We start from the raw sequence: 23,952 nt of genomic DNA, 5'->3' as shown, positions 1-23,952 counted from the left end.
TATCCTCAAAATTAACTGCAAGTATACTTCCTTTAATGACGCTGGTAAAAATCAAGCATCAAGTAAACAAAGGCGGAGGACAACCACTACCGTTGTCTGACTCGTGTCTCAATGTAGGTCTGGTGGATAAATTCGGTATGTTGCTGGATGTTCTTGAAATCTGAAGGTACCCATCTGAAGACACTAAGGCCCAGGCTGAATTCGAGCAAATCCTAAACAGTTTTCTGCCTATCTTGGAGAAGCGCCATGCTGAGTAAACAAGCCAAATAAAGAAAAAGAGGGGGAAAAAAGTAATAGACCTTCCATTAAGCTTAATGTTCTCACTCTTCCGTAAGGCAGGCGCACACGCACACTCTGATTTGCCATAATGAATCATGTAGCCCCAGTGGAAATCTGCTACGACAACATGCGTTTTCTGATAACTCACAACCCCACGAATGAAACGATGCATAAGTTCACAGAGGAACTTAAGAACTACGGAGTGACAACCTTGGTCAGAGTTTGTGATGCCACATATGATAAAACTCTAGTTGAAAACCTTGGCATCCGCGTTCTAGACCTGCCTTACAATGATGGAGCCCCGCCCCCTAATGAGATAGTGGATAACTGGCTGGGCCTGCTAAAAAACAACTTCCGCCAGGAGCCTGGTTCTTGTGTGGCAGTGCACTGTGTGGCTGGGCTAGGGAGGGCACCTGTGCTGGTGGCACTTGCTTTGATCGAATGTGGAATGAAGAATGAAGACGCAGTTCAGTTTATCCGGCAGAAACGAAGGGGCGCTTTCAGTTCCAAACAGCTGCTTTTTTTGGAGCACTATCGGCCCAAGATGGGGACCCGGTCAAGGTCGCGCTTCAAGGAATCCACCGTGCACTGCTGTATCCAGTAGGGTACGAGCTGAGGGCGTTCTCTACATTGCAAGGAAAACTCTGTGTCTGGAATGTGTGTCTGGAATCTTCCCTGTGCTATCAACGAGTAGCGGATTCACCTAATTGGTGCTGAAGCAAACAACGGAGAAATGGGAAAAAATTAGAAGGAAAAAAACTACCATACGTTTCAGAACAAGGACCAGGAAAACCTGGACCCTGGCTCTCGCTCCTGCTTCTGTGAGTTCATGTAACGCTGGGCTTTCGTCCTCATAACCATCATCGAAATAAATCTCTTGATAAATCACCTAGCCTTGGACATTTTATTATAATAGGAAAAAAAAATAAAGCTGATATATGTCAAAACGCACATTTACTAAAATTTTTGTTTGTATTTTAGATGATTGGAGTTATCCTTGTGGCTAAGTGCAGTTACAGTGTATTTAGTGATAAACGTGTGTGTGTGCTCGTGTGTGTGTGTGTGTGTGTGTAAAACATTTAAATAAGTCATGATAATATTTTGCATAAGTATTGTGTTTTGTCATGCTTAGAAGCACATACTTGCATGTACTGCCTTACAAAAGCTACTATTCAATTTCTAAAGATGGATTATTGGCTGGAAAATGTGCATGGAAACTGAGATAAAAATCCCTGCATGTTGTTAGAGGAAAATGTGTGTTCTTAAAAAAAAAAGGAAGGAGAATAGAGGAAAGGAAGAAAGAAAAGAAAAATCTCGAGAGCCACAATATACCAAAATCTGTACCACTTGAAAAAACATTTTCAATTTTCTTGGTACCTTACGAAATTTTGATTCAGGAACTATTTTAATACTTTATCAAAATTAAGTTGCTTTGTTCCTACCTAAAACAATTCCTCAGTTATGCCCACTCCTAAACTGCCATGGTCTCGTGAAGAGAGAAATAAATACTTCTCTACCTCGGAAAAACAATAACTGAGCACTGGAGGATAACAGATGCTGTTAGACATCCTCATTCTACTTCCCTGGAGGCTATATGGCAGAGAGCTCCCACTGTTCATGGGAGAGAGAATCAGTGAAAGCTATTACAAGCTCATTTTGCTCCTAACTGGTAACCACATGGCCAAGAGCTTCCCCTGCAAGACTGCTGAGATTCACTCCTGAGCCCTAGGTAGCAGGTGACAAACCATGGCCTGGTGGCATGGAATTGCATCAAGGTTCACCCATTTTCAAGTTCCTAATTTGCCTTAGGTTTGCCATTCCTCAACTCTGCTCCCTCCTAGGACCACAAGGGGGTGGGCAGTTGAGCAGATTCCCTAAGGTTGATAGTACCCACAGGACATTATTACTATGTAATGCAGTCACCATTATTAACAGCTGTCCTTGAGCCACCTTTTATGTCAACTCCAGTCTAAAAGCAAGCTGTATATTAAAAACAATGAGTTCATGAAATTCCTAGGCAAATGGATGGAACTTTTGCTGAGTGAGGTAATGCAGTCACAAAAGAACGCTCATGATATGCACTCACTGATAAGCAGATACTAAGCCCAAAAGCTTGAATACCCAAGAAACAACTCACACAACTTATAAAGCTCAAAAAGAAGGAAGGCCAGAAGGTGGATACCTCAGTCCTTCTTAGAAGGAAGAATAAAACACTCATGGGAGGAAATTAAGGGTCAAATAGAGGAGCAGGGATTGGCGAAAAGATCATTCAGATACTGCCTCACCAGGGGATCCACCCCATATGCATCCACTAAACCCAAGCACTATTGCTGATTCCAAGTAGTGTTTACTGGCACTACTTGGAATGATATGGATGCCTCCTCAGAGGCTCTGCCAGAACCACACTGATACTGAGAGGAGGATGCTTGCAGCTAATTATAAGACTGAACATGAGGACCCCAACGAAGGAGCTAGAGAAAAGACTGAAGGAGGTGACAGGGTCTGCAACCCAGTGAGAAAAGCAAAATTATCAACTAACCAAACTCACCACAACTCCCAGGGACTAGTAACACCAACTAATGAGTTAGAGAGACCCATGGCTCCAGGTGCATATGCAGCAGAGGACAGCATTGTCTGGTATCAATGGGAGAAGAGGCCTTTGGTCTAGCAAAGGCTCGTTTTCCCAGTGTAGGGGAACACCAAGGTGCTGAGGTGGGAGAGGGTGGTTCGGAGAGGGAGCACTTTCATGGAGGCAATGGGATGAGTAGAAAGGATGAGATTGTGGCAAAGGTATAACATCTGAAATATAAATGCAGAGAATACCCAATTTAAAAAATGACAAACAAAAAGCAAGCTGTAACATTTACAGTGGTCCTTTTGTTTCTCTAACTGCACTCTCTAATCAGTCAGGAACCTTCTAAGAACCTTCCAAGAGCTCCTTCTGGTTCAGCCTTTAAACCTAGACAGAACATACTCTATTGAACAGGAATGGAGAGAGTATGTGTCCTTGTCTCATTCCTGGTTTTAGTGGAAATGTTTTGAGTTTTTCTCTAATTAGCATGATGTTCGCTGTGGGCTAGCTGTATATTGCTGTTAATATGTTGAGATATGTCCTCCACATTCCTAGATTCTCAGAACTTTTATCATGAAGGGATATTGGATTTTGTGCATCCAATGAAATGATTATGTGGATTGTATCCTTAAGTCAGTTTATGTGCCCAATTCCATTTACTGATTATGTATGTTGAATTATTCCTGCATTTCTGAAATGAAGCAGAGTTGACCATTGATCCTTCTAATGTGTTCTTGGATTTGGTTGGCAAGCATTTTACTGAGAAGTATGTTAATCAAAGACTGGCTTATTTTTTGTTGTTGTTGTTGAATCTCTGTTTAGTTGTGATAGTGGGGTAATCCAGACTTTACAAAAAATCTTAAAGAATTCCTTATTTTCTCTTTTACAGGAAAATTTGGAGAGATTTACCATTCTGCTTTTTGTAATTAGGAAGTTTTTAATCATTCTTCCTATCTCATTGGATGTTGTGGGTCTGTTGGAATTATATTGGGAGGTCATATGTAACTAGACAATCTACTATTTCTTTTGGATGTTTTAGTTTAATAGGATAGAGATTGTTAATTTCCTTAGTATCTGTTATAAGCCTTTCATTTTGGTCTCTGGTCTTATTAATTTTGGTCTTCCTTTTTTGAGGTTAATTTGTCTCAATATTAGTCAATCTTGTTCGTCTTTCCAAAGAACCAACTCCTCATATCATTGATTGTTTGTGGTTTTTTTTCTTTTTCACTTAGAGTTCACTGATTTCAACTCTGACTTTATTTCTTCTCATCTACTCTTTTGTGATTTGGTTTGTTCTTATTTTTCCAAAGTGTTCAGGTGCTTCGCAAAGTTGTTAATGTAAGATCCGACTTCTTTTTTCATGCAGACACATAGGACTATAAACTTGTCTCTTAAGGGTGTCTTTGTTATCTTCCATTGAATTTAGTTTGCTGGGTTTTTATTTTAATTCACTTCTTAAAATGTAAGTTTTCTCTTCTTAATTTCTTTCTGACACAATTTTCATTCATTGTCCTATTGTTTAGTTTCCGTGAGTTTGCTTATTTAATGCCATTTCAATTCTTGGTATCCAGCTTTATTCTTTTGTGGTAGAATATTATTTTTAATTTTCTAAAATTAAGACTGGACTCATGTCCTAATACACGGTTGACTTTGGAGAAAATTCAATCAACTCCTGAGAAAGTATTTATTGTTTAGTGCTTCAGTGAAATGTTATATAAATGTCTATTGGATTCATTTAATTTGTGATGAAATTTAACTCAAAAGGTCTTTTTTTTTTTCTATCTATCTAAGTTTGGGGGTTCTGTCTACACAGACAGACAGATGAGAGTAGAGTCTTAAAGTCATTAGTTATTACAGTATTGAGTTCAATAAATGTTTTAGATCTAATAATGTTTATTTTAGAAAATTATGTGCTGCTGCGATTAATAAATATTTAGAACTGTCACAATTTCTTTGAGAATTTTTCCTTTTTTGAGTATTAAATATTCTTCCCTATCTCTTCTGATGAGCTTTGGGTTAAAAAAAATCTACCTTGACATATATCTGCTTCTTTCTTTGTTCCATTTGATAAGAATACATTTTAAAAATACTTTTGCTTAAAGTGATATTTGTTTTTAATGGTGAGGTATGGTTCATGGGGACATCAATAAGATGGATTCTGTTTTTGTTTTGCTTTTATTTTTAAATTCAATCTGCTGTTTGTATCTTTTTACTGGATATTTTATTTTTTACATTTCAAATGTTATCCTCCTTTTCCTTTTTCCCCCTTTCCTATTTCTCCTCCCCACTGCTTCTATGAAGATGCTCCCACTCCCACTCACCCCCTCACTCCCACCTCAATAACCTGACATTCCCCTACACTGGGGAAATGATTCTTCACAGGACCAAGAATGCATCATCCTCTGCTACATATGCAGCTGGAACCATAGGTCCTTCCATGTGTGCTCTTTGTTTGGTGGCTTAGCTCCTGGGAGCACTGGGAGTGTCTAGTTGGTTGATATTGTTGTTCTTCCTATAGAATTGTAACCCATTCAGCTTCTTCACTCTTTTTCTAGCTCATCCACTGGGGTTCCCATGCTCAGTCTGATGGTTAGCTGTAAGCATCTTATCTCTATCAATAAGGCTCTGGTAGAACCTCTCAGAAAACATCCATATCAGGCTTCTGTCAGCAAGCACTTCTTGGCATCAGCAATAGTAACTGGGTTTGGTGGCTGCATATGAGATAGATCCCCAGTGAGGCAGTCTCTGGATGATCATTTCTTCAATCTCTGATCTTCTATTTGTCCCTGTATTTCCTCTCATGAGTATTTTGTTCTCCATTCCAAGAAGGACTGAGGCTTCCACATTCTAGCCTTCTGTCTTTTTGAGCTTCATGAGGTCTGTGAACTGTTTTTTGGGTATTCTGAGCTTTTTGGGCTACTATTCGCTTATCAGTGCATGAATACCATGTGTGTTCTTTTGTGACTGTGTAACCTCACTCAGGATAATATTTTCTAGTTCCATCCATTTGCCTAAGAATATCAAGAAGTCATTATTTTTAATAGCTGAGTAGTATCCCATTGTGTAAATTACCACATTTTGGTATCCATTCCTCTGTTGAAGGACATCTGGGTTCTCTCTAGCTTCCGGCTATTATAAATATGGCTGCTATGAATATAGTTCAGCATCTGTCAAATATAGTGTGTTATATGTTTGAACATCTTTTGGGTGTATGCCTAGGGGTAGTATACCTGGGTCCTCAAGTAGTATTATGTGCAATTTTCTGAGGAACCTCTAGACTGATTTTTCAGAGTGGTTGTACCAGCTTGCAATCCCACCAATAAAGGAGGGCTGTTCCTCTTTATCCACTTCCTTGCTAGCATCTACTGTCACCTGAGTTTTTTATCTTAGCTTTTTGACTGGTAAGAGGTGGAATCTCAGTGTTGTTTTGATTTGCATTTCCTTGATGTTGAAATATCTTTAGATTCTTCAAGGCCATTAGATATTCCTCAGTTGAAAATTTTTTGTTTAACTGGAAACCCCATTTCTAATGGATTATTCGGCTCTCTGGAGTCTAACTTCTTGAGTTCTTTGTATATATTAGATATTAGCCCACTATCAGATGTAGTATTGGTAAAGATCTTTTTCCAACTTGTTGGTTGCCATTTTGTCCTATTGACAGTGTCCTTTGCCTTACATAAGCTTTGCAATTTTATGAGGTACCATTTGATGGTTCTTTTACTTAGATTATAAGCCATTGGTGTTCTGTTCAAAAATTTTTCCCTTGTGCCCATGTATTCAAGGCACTTTGCCACTTTCTCTTCTATTAGTTTCAGTGTATCTGGTTTTATGTGGATGTTCTTGATCCACTTGGACTTGAGCTTTGTACATGGAGATAAAAATGGGCCAATTTTAAGAGATTGACAAACTGTCAAAGAAAATTCAAAACATAAAATAATCTAACCCCAAAACATTCAGGACATTCAGGACACAATGTAAAGAACAAACCTAAGGAAAATTGGACTAGAGTAGAACAAAGATTCCCAGCTCAAAGGACCTGAAAATGTTTTCAACAAAATCATAGAAGAAAATTTCCCCAATCTAATGAAAAAGATGGCCATAAAGTACAAGCAAGTTATAGAAAAAAAAACTTACTAATGGGACCAGAAAAGAAAATCTTCTTGTTACATAATTATCAAAACACTAAACCCACAGAACCAAAGCAATGGAAGAAATCATTAAAAGTCTACCTACCAACCAAGAAAAGCCCAGGACCAGATGGATTTAGTACAGAATTCTACCAAACCTTCAAAGAAGACCTGATACAAATATTCCTCAAACTTTTCCATAAAATAGAAACATAATAAACACTATCTAATTTATTCTGTGAAGCCAAAATTACTCTGATACCTAAACCATATAAGGACCCAATCAAAAAAGAGAACTTCTGACCAATTTCACTTATGAGTATCAGTGCAAGGAAAATAAAATTTTTGTTAACCAAATCTGAGAATACATTGAAACTATCATTCACCATGATCAAATAGGCTTCATCCCAGGGATACAAGTTTGGATCAATATAAAGAATTCATTAATGTAATACACTATATAAACAAACTCAAAATATATAACATACTGTTATCCTCAGATGCAGAAAAAATATTTGGCAAACTAAACAGCCTATCATGTTAGAAGTATTGGAGAGAGCAGGAATTCAAGGCCCATGTCTAAACATAATAAAAGCAATTTACTGAAAACTAGCAGCCAATATCAGAATAAATTGAGAGATACTTGAAGCAATCCTACTAGAATCTGGGATAAGGATGTCCACTCTCCCCATATCCATTCAATATGATACTCAAAGTGTTAGAATAGTAAGACGACAAAAGAGGTCAAGTGTATACAGATTGGAGAAGACTCTTTGCAGATGATATAATAGTACACACAAGCAATTTCCAAAAATTCTACCAGAGAACTTCTCCAGCTTATAAGCAACTTCAGCACAGTGACTGGATATAAAATTAAGTCTAATAAATCTAATAAAGACTTCCTTTATACAAATGAAAAAGAGGTTGAAACAGAAATAAAGGAAAGAACTCCCTAGCCACAAAAAATATAAAATATCTCAGAGTAACTGTAACTAAACAGGTAAAAAATCTGTATGACAACAACTTTGAGTCTCTCAAGAAAGAAATCAAGGAGAATCTCATAAAATGGAGTAATCTTCCATGCTCATGGATTGGCAGAATTAACACAGTAAAAATGGCCATCCTACAAAAGGAGTTCTAGAGATTCGCTGCAAACCCCATACAAATTCCAACATAATTCTTCAAAGACATAGAAAAGGTAACTCTCAATTTCACCTAGAAAGGAAAAAATAAAACAGAATAGTGAAAACAATTCTTACCAATAAAAGAATAGTTTGGGAATCACCATCCCTGACCTCAAGCACCACTACAGAGCAACAGTTATAAAAACTGCATGGTATTGGTACAGAGACAAATAGGTTGATCAATGGAATAGAACAGAAGACCCAGAAATAAAACCATACACTGTCACACACTTGATTATTGACAAAAAATCCAAAACTATACAATGGAGAAAAGAAAGCATCTACAATAAATGGTGTTGGTCTAACTGGCTTTCTCTGTGTAGAAAAATAAAAATAGATCCATATTTGTCACCTTGCACAAAGTTCAAGTCCAAGTGGATCAAAGATCTGAACAAAAAGCCACACACACTGAATCTAATAGAAAAGAAAGTAGAAAAGAGCCTTTAACTCATTGGCACAGGGGGAAATTTCCTAAACAGACTTCAATGGCTCATGCTTTAAGATCAAATTGATAAATGGAATCTAATGAAACTGAAAAGGTTGTGTAAGGCAATGGACATAGTCAACAAGACAAATCATCAATCTACATACTGAGAAAAAAATCTTCACTAACCCTATATTTGATAGAGAGCTAATAACCAAAATATATAAAGAACTCAAGAAGCTAACCACCAAAATCCCAAACAACCCAATCAAAATATGGGGTATAGAATTAAACTAACAATCCACAACAGTGGAATCTTTAATGGATGAAAAGCACCTAAAGAAATGTTTGAATTCTTTAGTGATCAGAGAAATGCAAATCAAAACAACCCTGAGATTTCACCTCACACCAATCAGAATGACTAAGATCAAAACTTCAGGTGACAGCAGTTGCTGGCAAGGACATGGAGAAAGAGGAACATTCCCCCATGTTGGTGGGATTGCAAACTGCTACAACCACTCTGGAAATCAATTTGGAAGTTCTTCAGAAAATTGGAAATAGATGTATCTAAAGACCCAACAATACCACTCTTGTAAATATACCCAAAAAGATGTCCCACCATGCCACAGGGGCACATGTTCCACTATGTTCATAGTGGCCTTATTTTTGATAGCCAGAAGCTGGAGACAACCAAGATGTCCCATGACAGAAGAATAGATACAGAAAATGTGGTTCATTTACACAATAGAATGCTACTCAACTACTAAGAATGAGGACATGCTGATTTTTGCAGGTAAATGTATAGAAAGAGAAAATATCATGCTGCACTAAGACCCAAAAGGTGTGTGTGTGTGTGTGTGTGTGTGTGTGTGTGTGTGTGTGTGTGTGTGTGTGTGTATGTAAATACCAAAGATACATTTCACAGAACTCTGAAAGGTCAACAAGCTGAAGGGTCCAAGTGAGGGTCTCAGTCCCACCTGGGACAGAGAAGAAAGCAACCACAAGGAGGAAGGGAGGCACTGGGAGGGAAAAAGGAGGGTGGGCAGGAACATGATCTGGTATTGGGTAAGGGGAAAAGCACTGAAGCCCTGAGGGCAGGCAGAAAAAAAATGGAAACAAGCAACCTTGGGAGATAGGATGTTGGGAGAACCCTCCAAAATGTACCAGAGACCTGCGAGGTAGGCCACCCTCAGGACTCTAAGGGATGGGGGGAGGGGTATAGATGTAATGCTCTACAGTGGGGAGAGGGAACTTGCAGAGCCCATCTCCAGCAGAAAGACCAGGCATCAAGTGAGGGATGGGGTTGCCATCCCACAGTCAAATCTGACCCATATTTTGTTCCTGTCTGAAAAACAGGGATGAAAATGGAAAAGACCCTGAGGAAAAGAAGGCCCAGGGAAATGTCCAAAAGGGAATCCAGCTCAAGGGGAGATCCCAAGGCCTGACACCATCACTGAGGCTGTGGTGCTCTCAACAAAAGGGACCTATCATGACTGCCCTCTGAAAGACCTAACAAGAAGCTGAAGTGATCACACGCAGACATTTGTACACAATCAATTAACAGAAGCTGCCAGCGCTTCTGGATCACCAACCAGGCATCATTCACTAGCTAATATGAGACCTCAAACACATATACAGCAGAGGTCTGGGTTTGGTCAGAGAAGATACACCTAACCCTCAAGAGACTGGTGGCCCCATGAAGTTTAGAGATCTGGTGGGTTAGGTAGGGTGGGATAGGCAAGTGGAGACAGGGGAGTGGGCAGGGAGAAGATATGGGATATGGAAGTTTCTGACTTTGGACCGGGAGGGGAATGAAATCTGGAGTGAAAAGAAAGAAAGAAAGAAAGAAAGGAAGGAAGGAAGGAAGGAAGGAAGGAATAGAGAGTAATTGCTGAAAAAGAAAGAAAGAAAGAATGAAAGGAAGGAAGGAAGGAAGGAAGGAAGGAAGAAAGGAAGAAATTGAGAGTAATTGCTGAACAATGTTTATTAATTCCTCTTACTTCGTTGTGCTTTGATAAACTGATCGGGAACTGTTTAATTATTCTTTCATCCTTTCCAGCATATTTAATCTCTTCAGACAAGAATAGTCTTTTGAATACCCTTTGCGTAGCTGGATTATTAGATATAAATTCCTTAAATCCATTTTTATCATAGTAAAATTTTCTATATTTTAATTATGGCTAGCAGTTTGCTTGTTGCCTTTGTTCTTTCAAAACCTGTAAAATGTCAGTCCAGACCCTCTGGCTTTCAAAGTCTTCACTGAGAAGTCGGTGTTATTCTGATGTTCCTGTCTTTAGATGTCACTTGGTCTTTCTCTCTTCTCACTTTTAATATCAGTTTGCTGCTGTTGTTCTGCCTAGTTAGCAGATTTTGGTTGGTGGTGTTTTTTTTTCTGTTATTTAATTTTATTTTGTGTGTATGAATGTTTTGCCGGCACGTAGGAATGTATACAACATGCATGTGTGGTACCTTTGGAGGACAGAAGAAAGCTAAAGATCCCCTGGAACTACAATCACAGATGCTTGTAAGACAGAATGTAGCTGCTGGAACTTGAACTCAGGTCCTCTGCAAGAGCAGCAAGTACACATGCTGCAATCACTGAGCCCCACATCATCACTTGATGGGTGTTTTATTCATCATGCCATAGAACTGGCTCCAAAATGAAAGCTTAACAAAGCTCCCAAAGCAGGTGGCCCAAGACATTGTCTTTGTTAGCCTTTAGGCTGGTTTTAAAATGACACTTGTATGTGTGTGTGTGGGGGGGGGTGTATACACATGTGCCATTGTATGTCTTCATGTCTTTCTGCATATGTATTTTTCTGCACATCTCTATCATGTCTGAGCTCTACTTACTCAGAAAGGTCTTAGTAGGTAGAGAAGGACTCATGATACCACTCCACAGGAATGCTTCACTCCCATCTGAGAGCACTCCAACATACTGGGTCAGATGAAATGTTTTCAAGGAAACTTTGGACAGAGCTCTTTCTAAGGCAGGAGGTAGTTTCCAAAGAGTGAAAACCATTTATTTTCTGTTTTCTTCACTCTGGAGATACGTGGTGCACAACCCTGAGGAACTGGAAATGATCCTGTAAGTCTGATGCATAGACATTCTGCTGCTCACTGGGGAGGGTTGCTTCTGAGACAGTGCTCTGGAAAGAAAGCAATTCTTCGTGCATGCACACATACATTCATACCCTTGCACACATGCACACACACACTGAGCTGGCATCAGTATTGAACACAGTATCCCTCCCTAAGGAAAAAATGGCAACTCAGTTGGCCTTACTACTGTGGCATGGGAGGTTAAGTTCAAGAAATAACTGTCACATTTTCATTGGGCAATTTTGAAATGACATCATTATGGGAGAAAGAGGATAGGAAGTGACACTTTGGGGTATATTTTAAATCTTTTTGGCATTTATTTTTAGACATTTGTACCCATTAGTGAACAAGTGACAGGAGTGGGGAGAGAGGGGAGAAGGGAGGGAGGAAAATCATCAAAGTCAGTTTAAAGTATAGGGACACAGTACATAGCTGCTTGAGAAGGAGAATATGAGCATCAGAGACAGGAGACATTCTTGTATAGACTCCCAAAGGCAAAGCACTTGTTGCTTTGGACCCTAGAAGATGTGTTTCTAAGCGGCAGGGGAATGCTTCTAGTCATGAGTACTTCATTTTAAATACTTTTTAATTCAAATTATTCTATTTGGAAGTAATATAGAAGCACTGGTCAATGTAAGAAACCGAGGGATATTAAGCATATGGCTTACAAAACGGCCAACACCAAACAATATAATTTAAAGAATAATAGCTTTTGTCTGTTTGTCTTGTTCTTTTGCATGCTCGTCTCTAATTCCAGAGGGCATGTGAGTGGGATGTATGACAGATACAGACACAAAGAGATTACCCTGCATACGTGAGTGGGGCTGATCTCACACTGCACTGCGTGTGGCTCATTGCCCAGGAAACGGTGCCGGCTCTGGCAGAGAGACCCTGCATGGAATCTGAAGCAAACCGTTTTTACTCTCATGAAAGTAGAGGTGCTTGATAGTTTCAGGCTTGAAGTCTCTTTTTCCCAGATTTAAAACAGCCACACCCGCTTAGTCCATTTTCTTGGGATACTTTTCCCCATTCTTTTATCCCACAGTGGTGTCTGTGCCCTATGAGGAGGGAGGTGTGGCTCTCGGATGCAGCAGGGAGATGGATCCTATTTCCTTATGCAGTCCGTTAGTTTGTGTCTGCTGTATTAAGAGTTGTTATCCTGATTACGATCCCTCTGATATCCTTTCCATGATCTTAGTGAGTAAACAATTCATGGTACCTCACTCATCCATAGAAGTCAAGGGTTCTGCTTCTAAGCTCCTGAAACAGGAAAAATGAACATGATTTTATTCTGTGTGTTGTGAAATATATGAGAAATATGTGGATAACTTTGACAGAATGTGAGAATGCCAGTTGTAGTCAGTAGCCAGACTGTTCTATGCCTAACCTATTTCTTGACTGGAAACTAAGAATATTTGTGCCAAAACTAAAAATGTTTATTTAGACTACTGTGTTTGTTTGTGAGTGAATGTGTGTGTGCAAGTGAATACATCGTGTGTGCATGTACCTGTTTCTACATGTATGTCCACATGTGTGCAGGTATGCATGGAGGGTAAAATGTCAGATGCCTTCCTTTATCTCACTGAACTTCAAACCCACCAGTGATTAGGCTACGAAGGCAACTCCAGGATCCTTCTGGCTATGTGTCTTCAGTGTTGGGATTTTAGATATGCACTACCATGCCTGTTTTTACCTCCTGGATAATAGGCGTCCAGATTCAGGCAAGCATGCTTGTGAAGCAAGCACATTACCCACCAAACCATCCCTTCAAACCCCTCTTTAGGTTGTTATTTAAGAATATCTTTAAATGGACATAACTATTGAGGAGTTGAAATTATAAATGGTGACTGTAAATTTTGTCATATATCACATTTATATACTAGTACAAAATTATTTGGGCTCAATATTTTGGGTCAATTTTATACTGCCCCAGAATTGAAATAATAAATCCTCCAGGTACCCCCCCCCCCCAAAAAAAAGAGTTGTTATCAATTAAAGTTATTAATTCCTTTTACTTTGTTGGTGTAGTGCTTAATGGTTCCTGATAACAATATAACACAATATGACACATAACAAATGCAGATGCAGCAGTAGCAGCTGAGGCACACAGTGAGGTACTGTCTTTTCAGGCTTTCCTTGGCACACAATGGAATAATGGTAGCCTGAGCCCATAATAACCAGCAGTGGGGAAACATAAAGGAAACCACAAAAGTGACAGGTATATCGAACGCTAAGCATGAAGTTTCCTTACATGTCAGGAGCTCAAATAAATGACTTAGTTTGACTGTTCCCTTTAAGCATGTAACAGGAATTCTTTCTGTCATAATTAACCAATTGGAAAAACATTCCTTTTTATTATTATTTTTTTGCTTTATGATATTGCTTTATGATATGATGTCATTTTTGCTTTATGATAGGTAGTAGCAGAAAGGGGTGGTTCTACCTAGTTTATATTGTAGCCACATATGAAAGCTGTTGCCAGTAAAAAATAATGACATCATCCCTTTATGCATATACCCCATCTACTTTCACCTGATTGAATCGCTTAGAAATACAGTGAATTTTAAGGCAAATAACAAGGACATCTTAGATCTGAAAGATCTAAGTACTTTCACTGCAAGTAATACAGAAGAGACTGCTGCTACCTCCTGTATCCATTAAGTAGAATTGTCTTAGGAAATTCAGGTTTTATAACCATCACTCGCAGTAGTCAACAGGACACTTTTGGAAAAGAGTTTGTAGCTATAGACAGTAGATTCCTTCCTGGGAACAATAAAAGAGGACTTAGTGAGTTTTCCCTGCATATTTGGGTTCCGACATAAATGCAAAGTGCACCGGGTGTGAGTCAATCTCGCCAACAAGGGCATCCTACAGTTATTTCCAGCAGTGACATAATCCCTCAGGAACCTAACTGATGAGCACAGGCAGCGTGACCAAGTTGCCCTAAGTTCGAAAAGAATACATTTTTGTTAGTCAGCCTTCTATGTCCATGACAAAGGACTAGATCAGCTTAAAAGAAAATAAAAAAAAAGAGATGTACTTGTTTCACAGTTAGAAAGCTGCCTGCCCATGGCCATTCTGTTGCTTTGTGCCTGTGACAGCACAGCATGTCAGAAACACATGATGGCATAGGTCTGCCCATCTCCTAGAAACAGGGAAACAGAAGAAAAGGTGGAGCTGGCATCCCAACATCCTCTACAAGCTCCCAGTGACCCAAATTCTTTCTGCAAGGCTTTATGCCCTACAAGTTCTACCAACTCAGAGTACTGTTATGGGCTAAGGAAACACAGCGGGAGCATGGCCCATTTATGATCTATCCTAACGAGCCATGTCTCTCAGTCCTGAGACCACAAGTTTTTTCAGAGCCACTCCACAGAGCAGCAGAAAGCATGCCAGCTCACTCTGTGTACAGCTTTTGAAGAACTCATCTGCTGAAGAAAGTACCTTCAGCTGTACATTCAAGGTGTTGTATAAAACCATGGCATGTTGACTACTCGCTGATCTGAGCTGCATGAATAGCTCAGACTTCCCTTGTAGACCCTGCCCGTGAGGACCTCCAACCACCAGGTTCTAGACCCAGCCCCAGCCCTACAGAGTTAAAAACCCAAACTCGGGACTTGAAAAGCCACCAATCCCCATCTCGGAAAGTTTCACCCTGAGAAGCTCTGTGACCACCAAGAAACGTTATATAAACCCTCTCTTCTGCTCAGTTCTCGGCTGCTTCTCAATGGAGCAGTGGCAGCCAGCCGCCTGGGTTCTTCTCTACCAAATACATCTCTTGTGTGTTGTTTGTTGTCTGGTGTGACTTTGTTGTATTCCTCGGCTCCAGACGACAAAGTTACCTTTCCCTTCAGAGCTGCGAGAGTTTGGAGAAGCCTTCTCACACTGGAACAGAACTGGAGCACTCTCATTAAGGATGCTTTTCCCCTCAGAGCTGTACCATAGTGCAGGCTGGTCTAGAACTCTGTTTCTGCATCAGCAAATGCTACCTGAGATGACCAGCATGAGTGGTAGCTATGTGATATTGGTGCCAATAATGGTGAGTGGGACGAAAAGTCATAGATATGTAAGGATTTAAAGTCCCTAACCTTGGGTGGAGGTTCTCCATGTGCAGCCACAGGGCTTCTGGCAACTGATCGGTGACTTTGCAGAGTATTTATGAAATACCACTAGAGGAAGACCTGCAAGAACCTAGACAGGAATTTATGCCAACAGAATGAAGGAAAATGTGAGCACACAGATAAAACAAATGAAGCAAACCAAGCCCAGGCACTGGTAAGAAGTCAAGGGGAATTGGTTACTGGGGACTCAGGCTCATCGATTGCTACACAAAAGAGCATGCTAATGTTCAGATGCCACATTGGTCAGCACTGTCCAGAGAATGAGGACCAGTCACGCTGTGTATGTTTATAAGTATGCCTTCCAAACCATTATCGAAGGACAATGTTTACATTGACAAGTTCTTCTCCCAGCTTCATAGTCTGGTTCCCTCAGATCAGAGATGTAGCTGTCTGGTCTGGTCACAACTTTCCTTCTGTCCCAGGAAAGCACAGCAGGTTTCATCTTGGCAACAAAGAACTTTTTCACAATTACAGCTGCTTCTTCCACCATGGCCTGATCAAGAAATACAGATTCTTATCCAAAGATCCCACACAAATAACCCCTTACTCCTGTAGGCATGTTTTGGTGCACTGTGTAAAAATCTCGCTTGCATTTTGCAATGCTAGTTTCTCTTCCCCTGCCCCATATAGTTGCTAATTTCTCTTCCCCCACCCCATATAGTTGCAATCTGGACAGGGAATTGTAATGCCTTTTCTAAGAATTTCCCCAGCCTCAAGTTTGTGTGAACATTGCTCTCCCTTTTAGTCTCTTATTTGTCAATAAAAACTGGCTGACTGGCTGGATGAGCAAAAGAAAGAATAAGATGGGACTTCTAGCAGCAAGAGTGGGAGGAAAGAGAGAGAGAGAAAGAACAAGAAGAATCACCAGGAATATGGAGTCTTGAGAGACACCATGGAAAAACAATGAAGCAGAAAGAGGCAAGCGTGGTACAAAAATAAGTATCATGGGGATATTGGCTGGGAGGCAGCCAGATTACCTTAGAGGATTAAAATAAATCAATGACCGCCCAGTTGTTGTGCTGCAAGGCTTATCAAATAAAAAAATTCTTATAGTCTCTGTCTCATGTATTTGGGAGCTATCCAGAATAGAGAAAGCATTATCATCTTTTAAAAATGTATTTACATACTCTTGCTCTGAATAGAATGCCGTAAGCCAGGCCACAATTATACACATTCCTTTCACTGTTCTTATCTTCCAAGTTCTCACTAGAATGGTCCAGGAAACTCTGCTTCTAGCATTTAACTATTATTTTTTTCCCCAGCACAACTTACCAAATATCCCCACGTTCCTCCTGAAATGATGCGAGCCATCCTGAGCCCAGCGAACGTGGCTATGGCAAGCCTTGCCCTTCTCCATTCCTCTGCCTTGCTAAAATCATTAGACTAACATTAGCCCCCAAGGTCTGTTTGCCTATTTGGGTACTTCCCCCCAACAGAGGCTGAATCTGACTACCAAGGTCCAGCTATTGGAGTATTGAAGTCCAGTAATGAAAAGCCCCTTTGGCTCGCCTAATTAACATGGCCAGTCAAAATTAAACACCTCATTCTAACACAGGGGTCTCTCCCTCTTTCTTTACATACTGTCATTTTATAAGTGACCATTTTTCTATGAGCCATATCTGTCCTCTCTCTATTAAGAGACAGTCATTTGTCCCTCCAGGACAAATACACCTTCCCCCTCTCTCTTGTTTCCTTCTGCTTCTCCTTGGTCCTCTAGTTCTTGTCTCTGTCTCTTATTCCCTGTTCTTTGTCAGTCTAGGGTAAGTAAATCTCCTCTGTGCTGAGAACAGGGTGTCCTGGGCTAAGACAGCCCCTTACACTTCCTAGAGCAAAACATAAAATTTACATGATCATCTCTCTCACAGCGTGCTGATCCCCCAATTAATTCCTTGGCACTATCTTTGGTCCTGGTTCCATTCCGGTTGCTGTGATAAAATATATTGTAAAATGAAGCAATTTAAGGAGACGGGGGTGTCATTTAACTCACCTTTTCAGGTTACAATCTAACAAACCAGGGAAGCCATCGTGGTTAGGGTTACTATTGCTGTGGTAAAAGTTAATGAGGAGGCTTATCTGGCTTACACTTTCATATCATATTCCATTCCTGAAGGAAGCCAGGACAGGACTTCACACAAGAACCTAGAGGCCAGAACTGAAACATAGACCCGGGGTATCAGCTTGATTTTTATATGCCCCAGGATAATCTACCCAGGGGTAGGACTGACCAATGTGAGCTATGTCTACGCCACAAATCATTAACTAATAAAATACCATACAGGCTCGCCTGTAGGCCAATCAGGAGACATTTTCTCAGTTGACATTCCCACTCCCCTTCTGTCAAATTGAAGAAAACAAAACCAACCAGGACAGGTATGTGACTGGTAGAAGAAACTAAGAAAGAGTTCAGGTAGGTTTTATGTATCAGTTCTTAAACCAAGGTTTGCAGTCTTCTTGGGTATAGAATATCAACATGTCAGCAGGGAGAGGGGTTGCTCTGTGAGCTTCCTCTAAGATTGGAGGGCTCCATCATATATGGAACCTCCATAAGCAGGAGGACTAACTATTTGAGATGTCTTCAGGAAGTCCCTGAGCCTTGCCAGATTTATTAGGCCCCTCCTTGCCAGAGTAAGCAATAAAAGCTGAGAATCTTTCTCCGAGGAAGTGAGGCTGAACAGCAAAGAAGACTCTCAGGCAAGCCAACCCACAAATAAGTCTGGAGACCAGACCATCTTCCTGGAAGCAGCAGAGACCAGCTGAGACACCCGGGAAAGGTTTAGACCAGAGTCACTCAGGAAGGACACTCTCTAACCTGTTGAGCTGCCTGTAGGATGTCCAGTGTGCTCTAGCTTCCCAGATTTGTAGGCTCTCATCCATGCTGAGGTGACTTTTCGAGAAGCAACTGTCTTTGAGTCATTTCTGCTCCTATAAGTAACTCCCTACCCATATTCCATAAGTTACCTCAGTAAGACTCATAGTTTACTAAGTTAGACTTTGGGTGGAATCTACGCTTTGGTCTGTTGTGAGCTCTCTACCTGTAGTAAGACCTATGTGTTGTGTCTCCCCCAAAAAGCTGTGTCACATACCAAGGCTGTAATTAGGAAAAAAACCTTCAGTAAAATCAAGATGTAGCTATTGAATTAAGCTCTATAATAGACTGTACCTATGGGTGCCTGTGCTTCAGACATCATTTCTGTTTGCTACAGACACAGCTTAAGATATGGATGCTCACTTGGCTATGCGAGTCTTACAGAAGAAAGAGGGCCATGCTACTATGGTCAGCTGCAGTCAAGTGTCACTAAGCTCTTCTCACACACCAAGTTTAAGTTGCTGTCAGAGGTGAGTGCACCACAAAATCAGCAGGTGCAAAACACTCATTTATTCTTCAGTTAATAACTAGTCTGAGGTGACCCCCTGCCCTGACCTCCTTACATAAACTGTTTTGCTTCATACATAGGCTGGCAGGCTCATTTCAGTACAAAACTGCCAATTCCTTTACATGCTTTCAAATCAATTATGTCGTGTTATAATAAACATCTAGAAATGTCTGTCGAGGTACATAGGCATCATTTTGATAAATGGAAATCATGTAAGCTGTGTGACTACTTTATTTACATATAATGATACGTACTCAGTGGTAAGGAAGTAACACAAATCGTGGAACTAGCCCAAGTGTAAAACGCTGTATCTACCCCTGGGCTTTAACCTGCAAATAGAACAGGTGGCCCTTGTCCCGTTTTCCTGAGATGTCATTGTCATGGCATGAATTTTGATGTCCAAAACTCTAAGAGAAGAAATCACTAAAAGTCTGTATGATGTGCAGTGACTGCTGTTCCCTCTCAGTCCGTTCACCGCTCCAAATTCTTGTCTGCTTATAAGCAGTGTGGTTCATCAGGGTTACCGGCATGGTACTGTCTGTGCCCCGTGCTCATTTGCAAACGTCCATGAGTTTAAAAACTGGACATGCCTTACAGATACTGGGAAAGCAGAAAGTCACATTTATCCTAAGCCTCGGACTACCACTGAAAGCTTGACTAATATAGAAATACTCTCCGTTTAGGGCATTTCCCTTCATCTCCGGTAAGGGAAGTGTAGTTGGTACGGCCCCCAAGGCTCACACTGTGATTCAAGCCGTATGTGGGGCGCCTACTCTTGACCTCCTGAGCCATCCACTTACTTCCCTTTCATTGTAACGCTGAAGTATGAGTAATTTGGTGAGATTGAGAGCTACGGTTAAAGCCATAAAAGTTTCAGTTGTGAATGTTCTGAAACACAGATGGATTTCTTTTTATTCAGACCTGAAATAGCTGTGGATCATTCTGCCACTGCCTGGGGCACAGATCTATAAAGGACAATTAAAGTCTCACTGGAATCAATGGCATGTGTCACTATGAGTCAGATTCCTGTGGTGGCTCCTTGGATAATTGAACTATGCAGTTTTTATATTCAAGAAGAAAAAAAAATAAATACTCCAGTGAATAGTTTGACATAGGAGCTGAAAAACTCAGTTTGGCCAATAGAATAAAGGGCCTACGTGCCTCTCTGATGACATCTGTCACCTAAGATCAGTGTAGACATCAAATGCTAACAGATGCTAAATAACAAATCACTTTATAAATGATCACTTAGCCCCTAGACGTTTCCAAGTTCTAGACATTTCCAAGAAGACTTTTAATTCAGAAAATTAACCATAGAGAACTGGAAAGAAAAATGAAAATATTTTACAGATATGAAAATTCACATTAAAAAGCCCATATTTTAAATGGTGCTTTGTAATAACATCCGTGTAAATTACCTTTCGCTCTGACGAGTGGATACAACACTGTCCATTTATAGTGACAGAGAAGAAATATGAGCCAGAACTTCACACAGAACTGGAGCATGGTGCTGAGTTTCAGAAGTCATTTCCCATTTTAAATATAAGTATGAAACACAGTCCTTGTAAGTTCACCCTTCCCCTACCCTACTAGGTAAGTTCTGAGCAAACATGTTAAAACGGACAGCCCTGACAGAATCCACTTCCTGGCTCCATTATCATTACTGGGAAAGATGAAGAGTGAACCTTTGTACCTGCTTTCACCTGATTGCTACACCGGCAGCTCAGGAATGCGGTTCTTTTAACCCTGACACTTCAAGTCTGCATTTTGGTGCTGTGAAATTCAAGAGAACTGACACATCTTGATCTTAGTAAAGTTCAAAATGTCTTCACCAGAAATAGTAACGATCCACAAATCTCCTCATGTCGGAGAAATGGTCGTGCCATGGGACTTTAGGATGGATTGGTTTGATCTTAGCTCAGAACCAAAGTTCCAACTGGGACACCACTCTGTCATTCTGTGACCACCTGAGATATCAACCATTGTGTGATTTGCAAATGTGAAAATCAGAGAAAGCAGGAACTTTGATCATTCAAAACGTAGATTTGCTCGCTGCCCTCTCTGTCTTCCATCCACAGACCTTTGGTTAAGTTTCTCATTTTCTTGGAGTTTACTCTCCAGGGTGAGGGAGTGAATCAGAGATAGTAAATATATAAAAGGAACCATCCTGCCCACTGCAAAGTAGGTGTTTGGTAATAAAAGTGATATTATTCTTGCTGTCATTCTTGCTGGTATTACTCAGCCTGTCTTTTCCAGCTACATTTAGTTATGAGATGAAGATGCCTCCCAAGGATGGAGCTTCCTGGAATTTCAGAAATACTTACTTTTAGGACTCAACATGTACTTGGAAGCCAAAGGACTTCAGCCTGATCTTTCACAGCATAGTTATTGCGTTCTTATTTAGCAAGACTTCCCCAAAGGCATGACTCTGTGTCTGCCTGTAAACGTGTTCCACTCACCTACAAGAACTCCACAGGGAACTTGAGAGACTTGTACAGACATGGTCAGGGAAGCACAAGTCCCAAATATGCCTGCTTACTTTTACACAATTGATAGTGGCTACCAAGAGTTAATTTACAAGACGGATCTGGAAATTGCATCTGGACTCAGCAAGAAGGTTGCCATGAGCGGTATTCAGTGTTTTCTGAATTTGGGTCTGCTTGTGTAAAGTTCTGCTATAGCACTTGGGAATGGACATCTGCCTTAATCACCTCCCTGAGACCACATTTTGCATTTCGAGCCCATAGCAACAGGCCCACAGTCTGGCAAAGACGCTATGATAAAATAACTTCCATGTAACATGGCCTACTTCCTGTGGACCACACTCTGGAAGGTCCTGGAACCTTGATCTCTCAGCCAGTGACTCACTTTTACTACTTGGCAACTAGCAGAACTTTTCAAGCAGGGCTGTGCCCCTTCAGCTCACATTAGCTTGCTTCTAATCATGACTCATGGTAACATGGACGTGTGCCGAGACCACAGGCTCATGTTTATGATACCTGTGGCCCATCAAGGAAAGGGGGGAAATGCAGTTTATCTCTAGCATCAATGTAAGGGGCCATTGTGACATATTCTGTTTAAGCCACTGCTGTCATCCTTGGTGCTAGAACCCATTCCACATAATTAATATTTGGTGCGTGTGTGTTTTCTCCTTTTCCCGTGTGTCACACACAAAACAGCTCTATAAACTGCAGACCCCCTTCCTCTGTAGGATTGATCCTTCTACTGCCAAGCCTTCGGAAACATCCCCCGCATCCAGGCTTCTCACATGGATTAAGTAGCCGGATTATCATGAAGATCTAGATTTGTTTCGGTCTCTCTGAAGACAGCCAAGCGCATGGATACTGTTTTGTTAAATGAGTTGCGCTTTGTGAATAAGAAGCTTGCAAATGTCACTCGCTAATCAGTAAATGGGAAGAAAAATAATCGATTGGGATAACATATAATGCAGTCAATGGTTTTCTCACTTTGGTGAACAGTCCTCTCCCAAAGCAATTTTAGAAATTGATTATGTTCTTATGTTGAAAGAGAAATATTGGCCACGGATATAATACATTACTTGTGGGGTTATTTTCTTATCTTTTTTATAATCTGAGACTATAAATGTGATGCTAATTCCCCAGTAGTAGATGAATTATTTCTAAAATAGCTAGTGTCTAATGTCTTTCATTTCGTTTTAACTTATGTTGAATACAAAAGGAAGATAAGTAACATCTAAGACATTTCCTATCAATATGTCCAGGGAATCAGGGACACATTTTGTGAAAATACCTTAAAGGCTTAGGTTAACATCCATCTCAAATCATAAAAGAGACATACTCTACTGTTTGGGAGTATTTTAAAAATTCCACCAATAAGAGACCAGCTTACAAAAGTATATGTACAATGATTTGCTCCACTGCCAATAACTACTGCTTGCTTAGGAGAAAGCTGAAGAGAAGCACTGTTCTAGAATGTTATTGCAGGAAGAAAGAAAATACACACTTAGGCCATCCACAGGAATTTGGCTCAGGAAGCCTAAATCCAAGTGAGCCACTACAAGCCAGCCTTGTCAGGGTCCCTACTCCTTGCCTCTCACAGCTCAGGGAGCCAACGTTTCCTGGCCCTTGTGTTTTGGAAATCGGCATTTGGATTTAAAAGAATTGGGCCTCAGAGGCAGCTGGGACTGTCTGGAAATCACCAGTGGTTTCTACTCTAGCAGTAAGCAGGGGACCTAGTAGCAAGCTGTGTGGAGCTGGACTATGAGTAGAGACCTTGCCTCTGGCATATCTGATTTCTCTGGCATCTCTAGCTCCTAGTTTCCTGGCAGGAAGGATGCCTCTGTGACAAAGGCACCTTAATGGGACATGGAAAATGTCAGCATTAAGTGCTTCTCTCTGCTTCGATGTGTGACCTTTTAGAATGAATGTAATGACTGCATTAGCTCTGAGCTTCAACAGACACTCCATGTGTCTAGCTTATTTCCATAGCCAGAAGCTGTCCTGATACTAAAGACACTGCACGAACTCAAAGGCAGCACATCCTCAAAGTCTTGCACAACAGACTTGATTCACTGCCTATCTTATAGTCATATTGGCTACAGAGTAACTAGTGGGTGATAATGTATGTACAGAAGATACAAAGGGAAAATTTACATCCTAGGTAAAGAGGAATATCATAGCATTTTATCATGTTATTCAGATATAACATAAACTCATGAGTTAGTTTAGATTTTTCTGTTTCATGTCTTTCAAATCATGGTTGCCTATTGGAAACTTAGGTCTCATAAA

The 23,952-nt window shown here is 40.5% G+C and overlaps 1 protein-coding gene across 1 annotated transcript; it reads left to right on the top strand.

Moving 5' to 3' along the window:
• Positions 1–367: 367 nt before the first annotated feature.
• LOC308437678 (protein tyrosine phosphatase type IVA 2-like) lies at positions 368–883 on the top strand (the record flags this gene model as incomplete). Its single annotated transcript, XM_080938785.1, has 1 exon — positions 368–883. One exon carries the CDS (start codon positions 368–370, stop codon positions 881–883), a length of 516 nt encoding a protein of 171 aa, XP_080794911.1.
• Positions 884–23,952: the final 23,069 nt, after the last annotated feature.

Source organism: Micromys minutus (genome assembly GCF_963924665.1).
Source record: "Micromys minutus genome assembly, chromosome: 26".
Classification (NCBI taxonomy): domain Eukaryota; kingdom Metazoa; phylum Chordata; class Mammalia; order Rodentia; family Muridae; genus Micromys; species Micromys minutus.
This window is presented reverse-complemented; position numbering and strand designations above follow the sequence as displayed.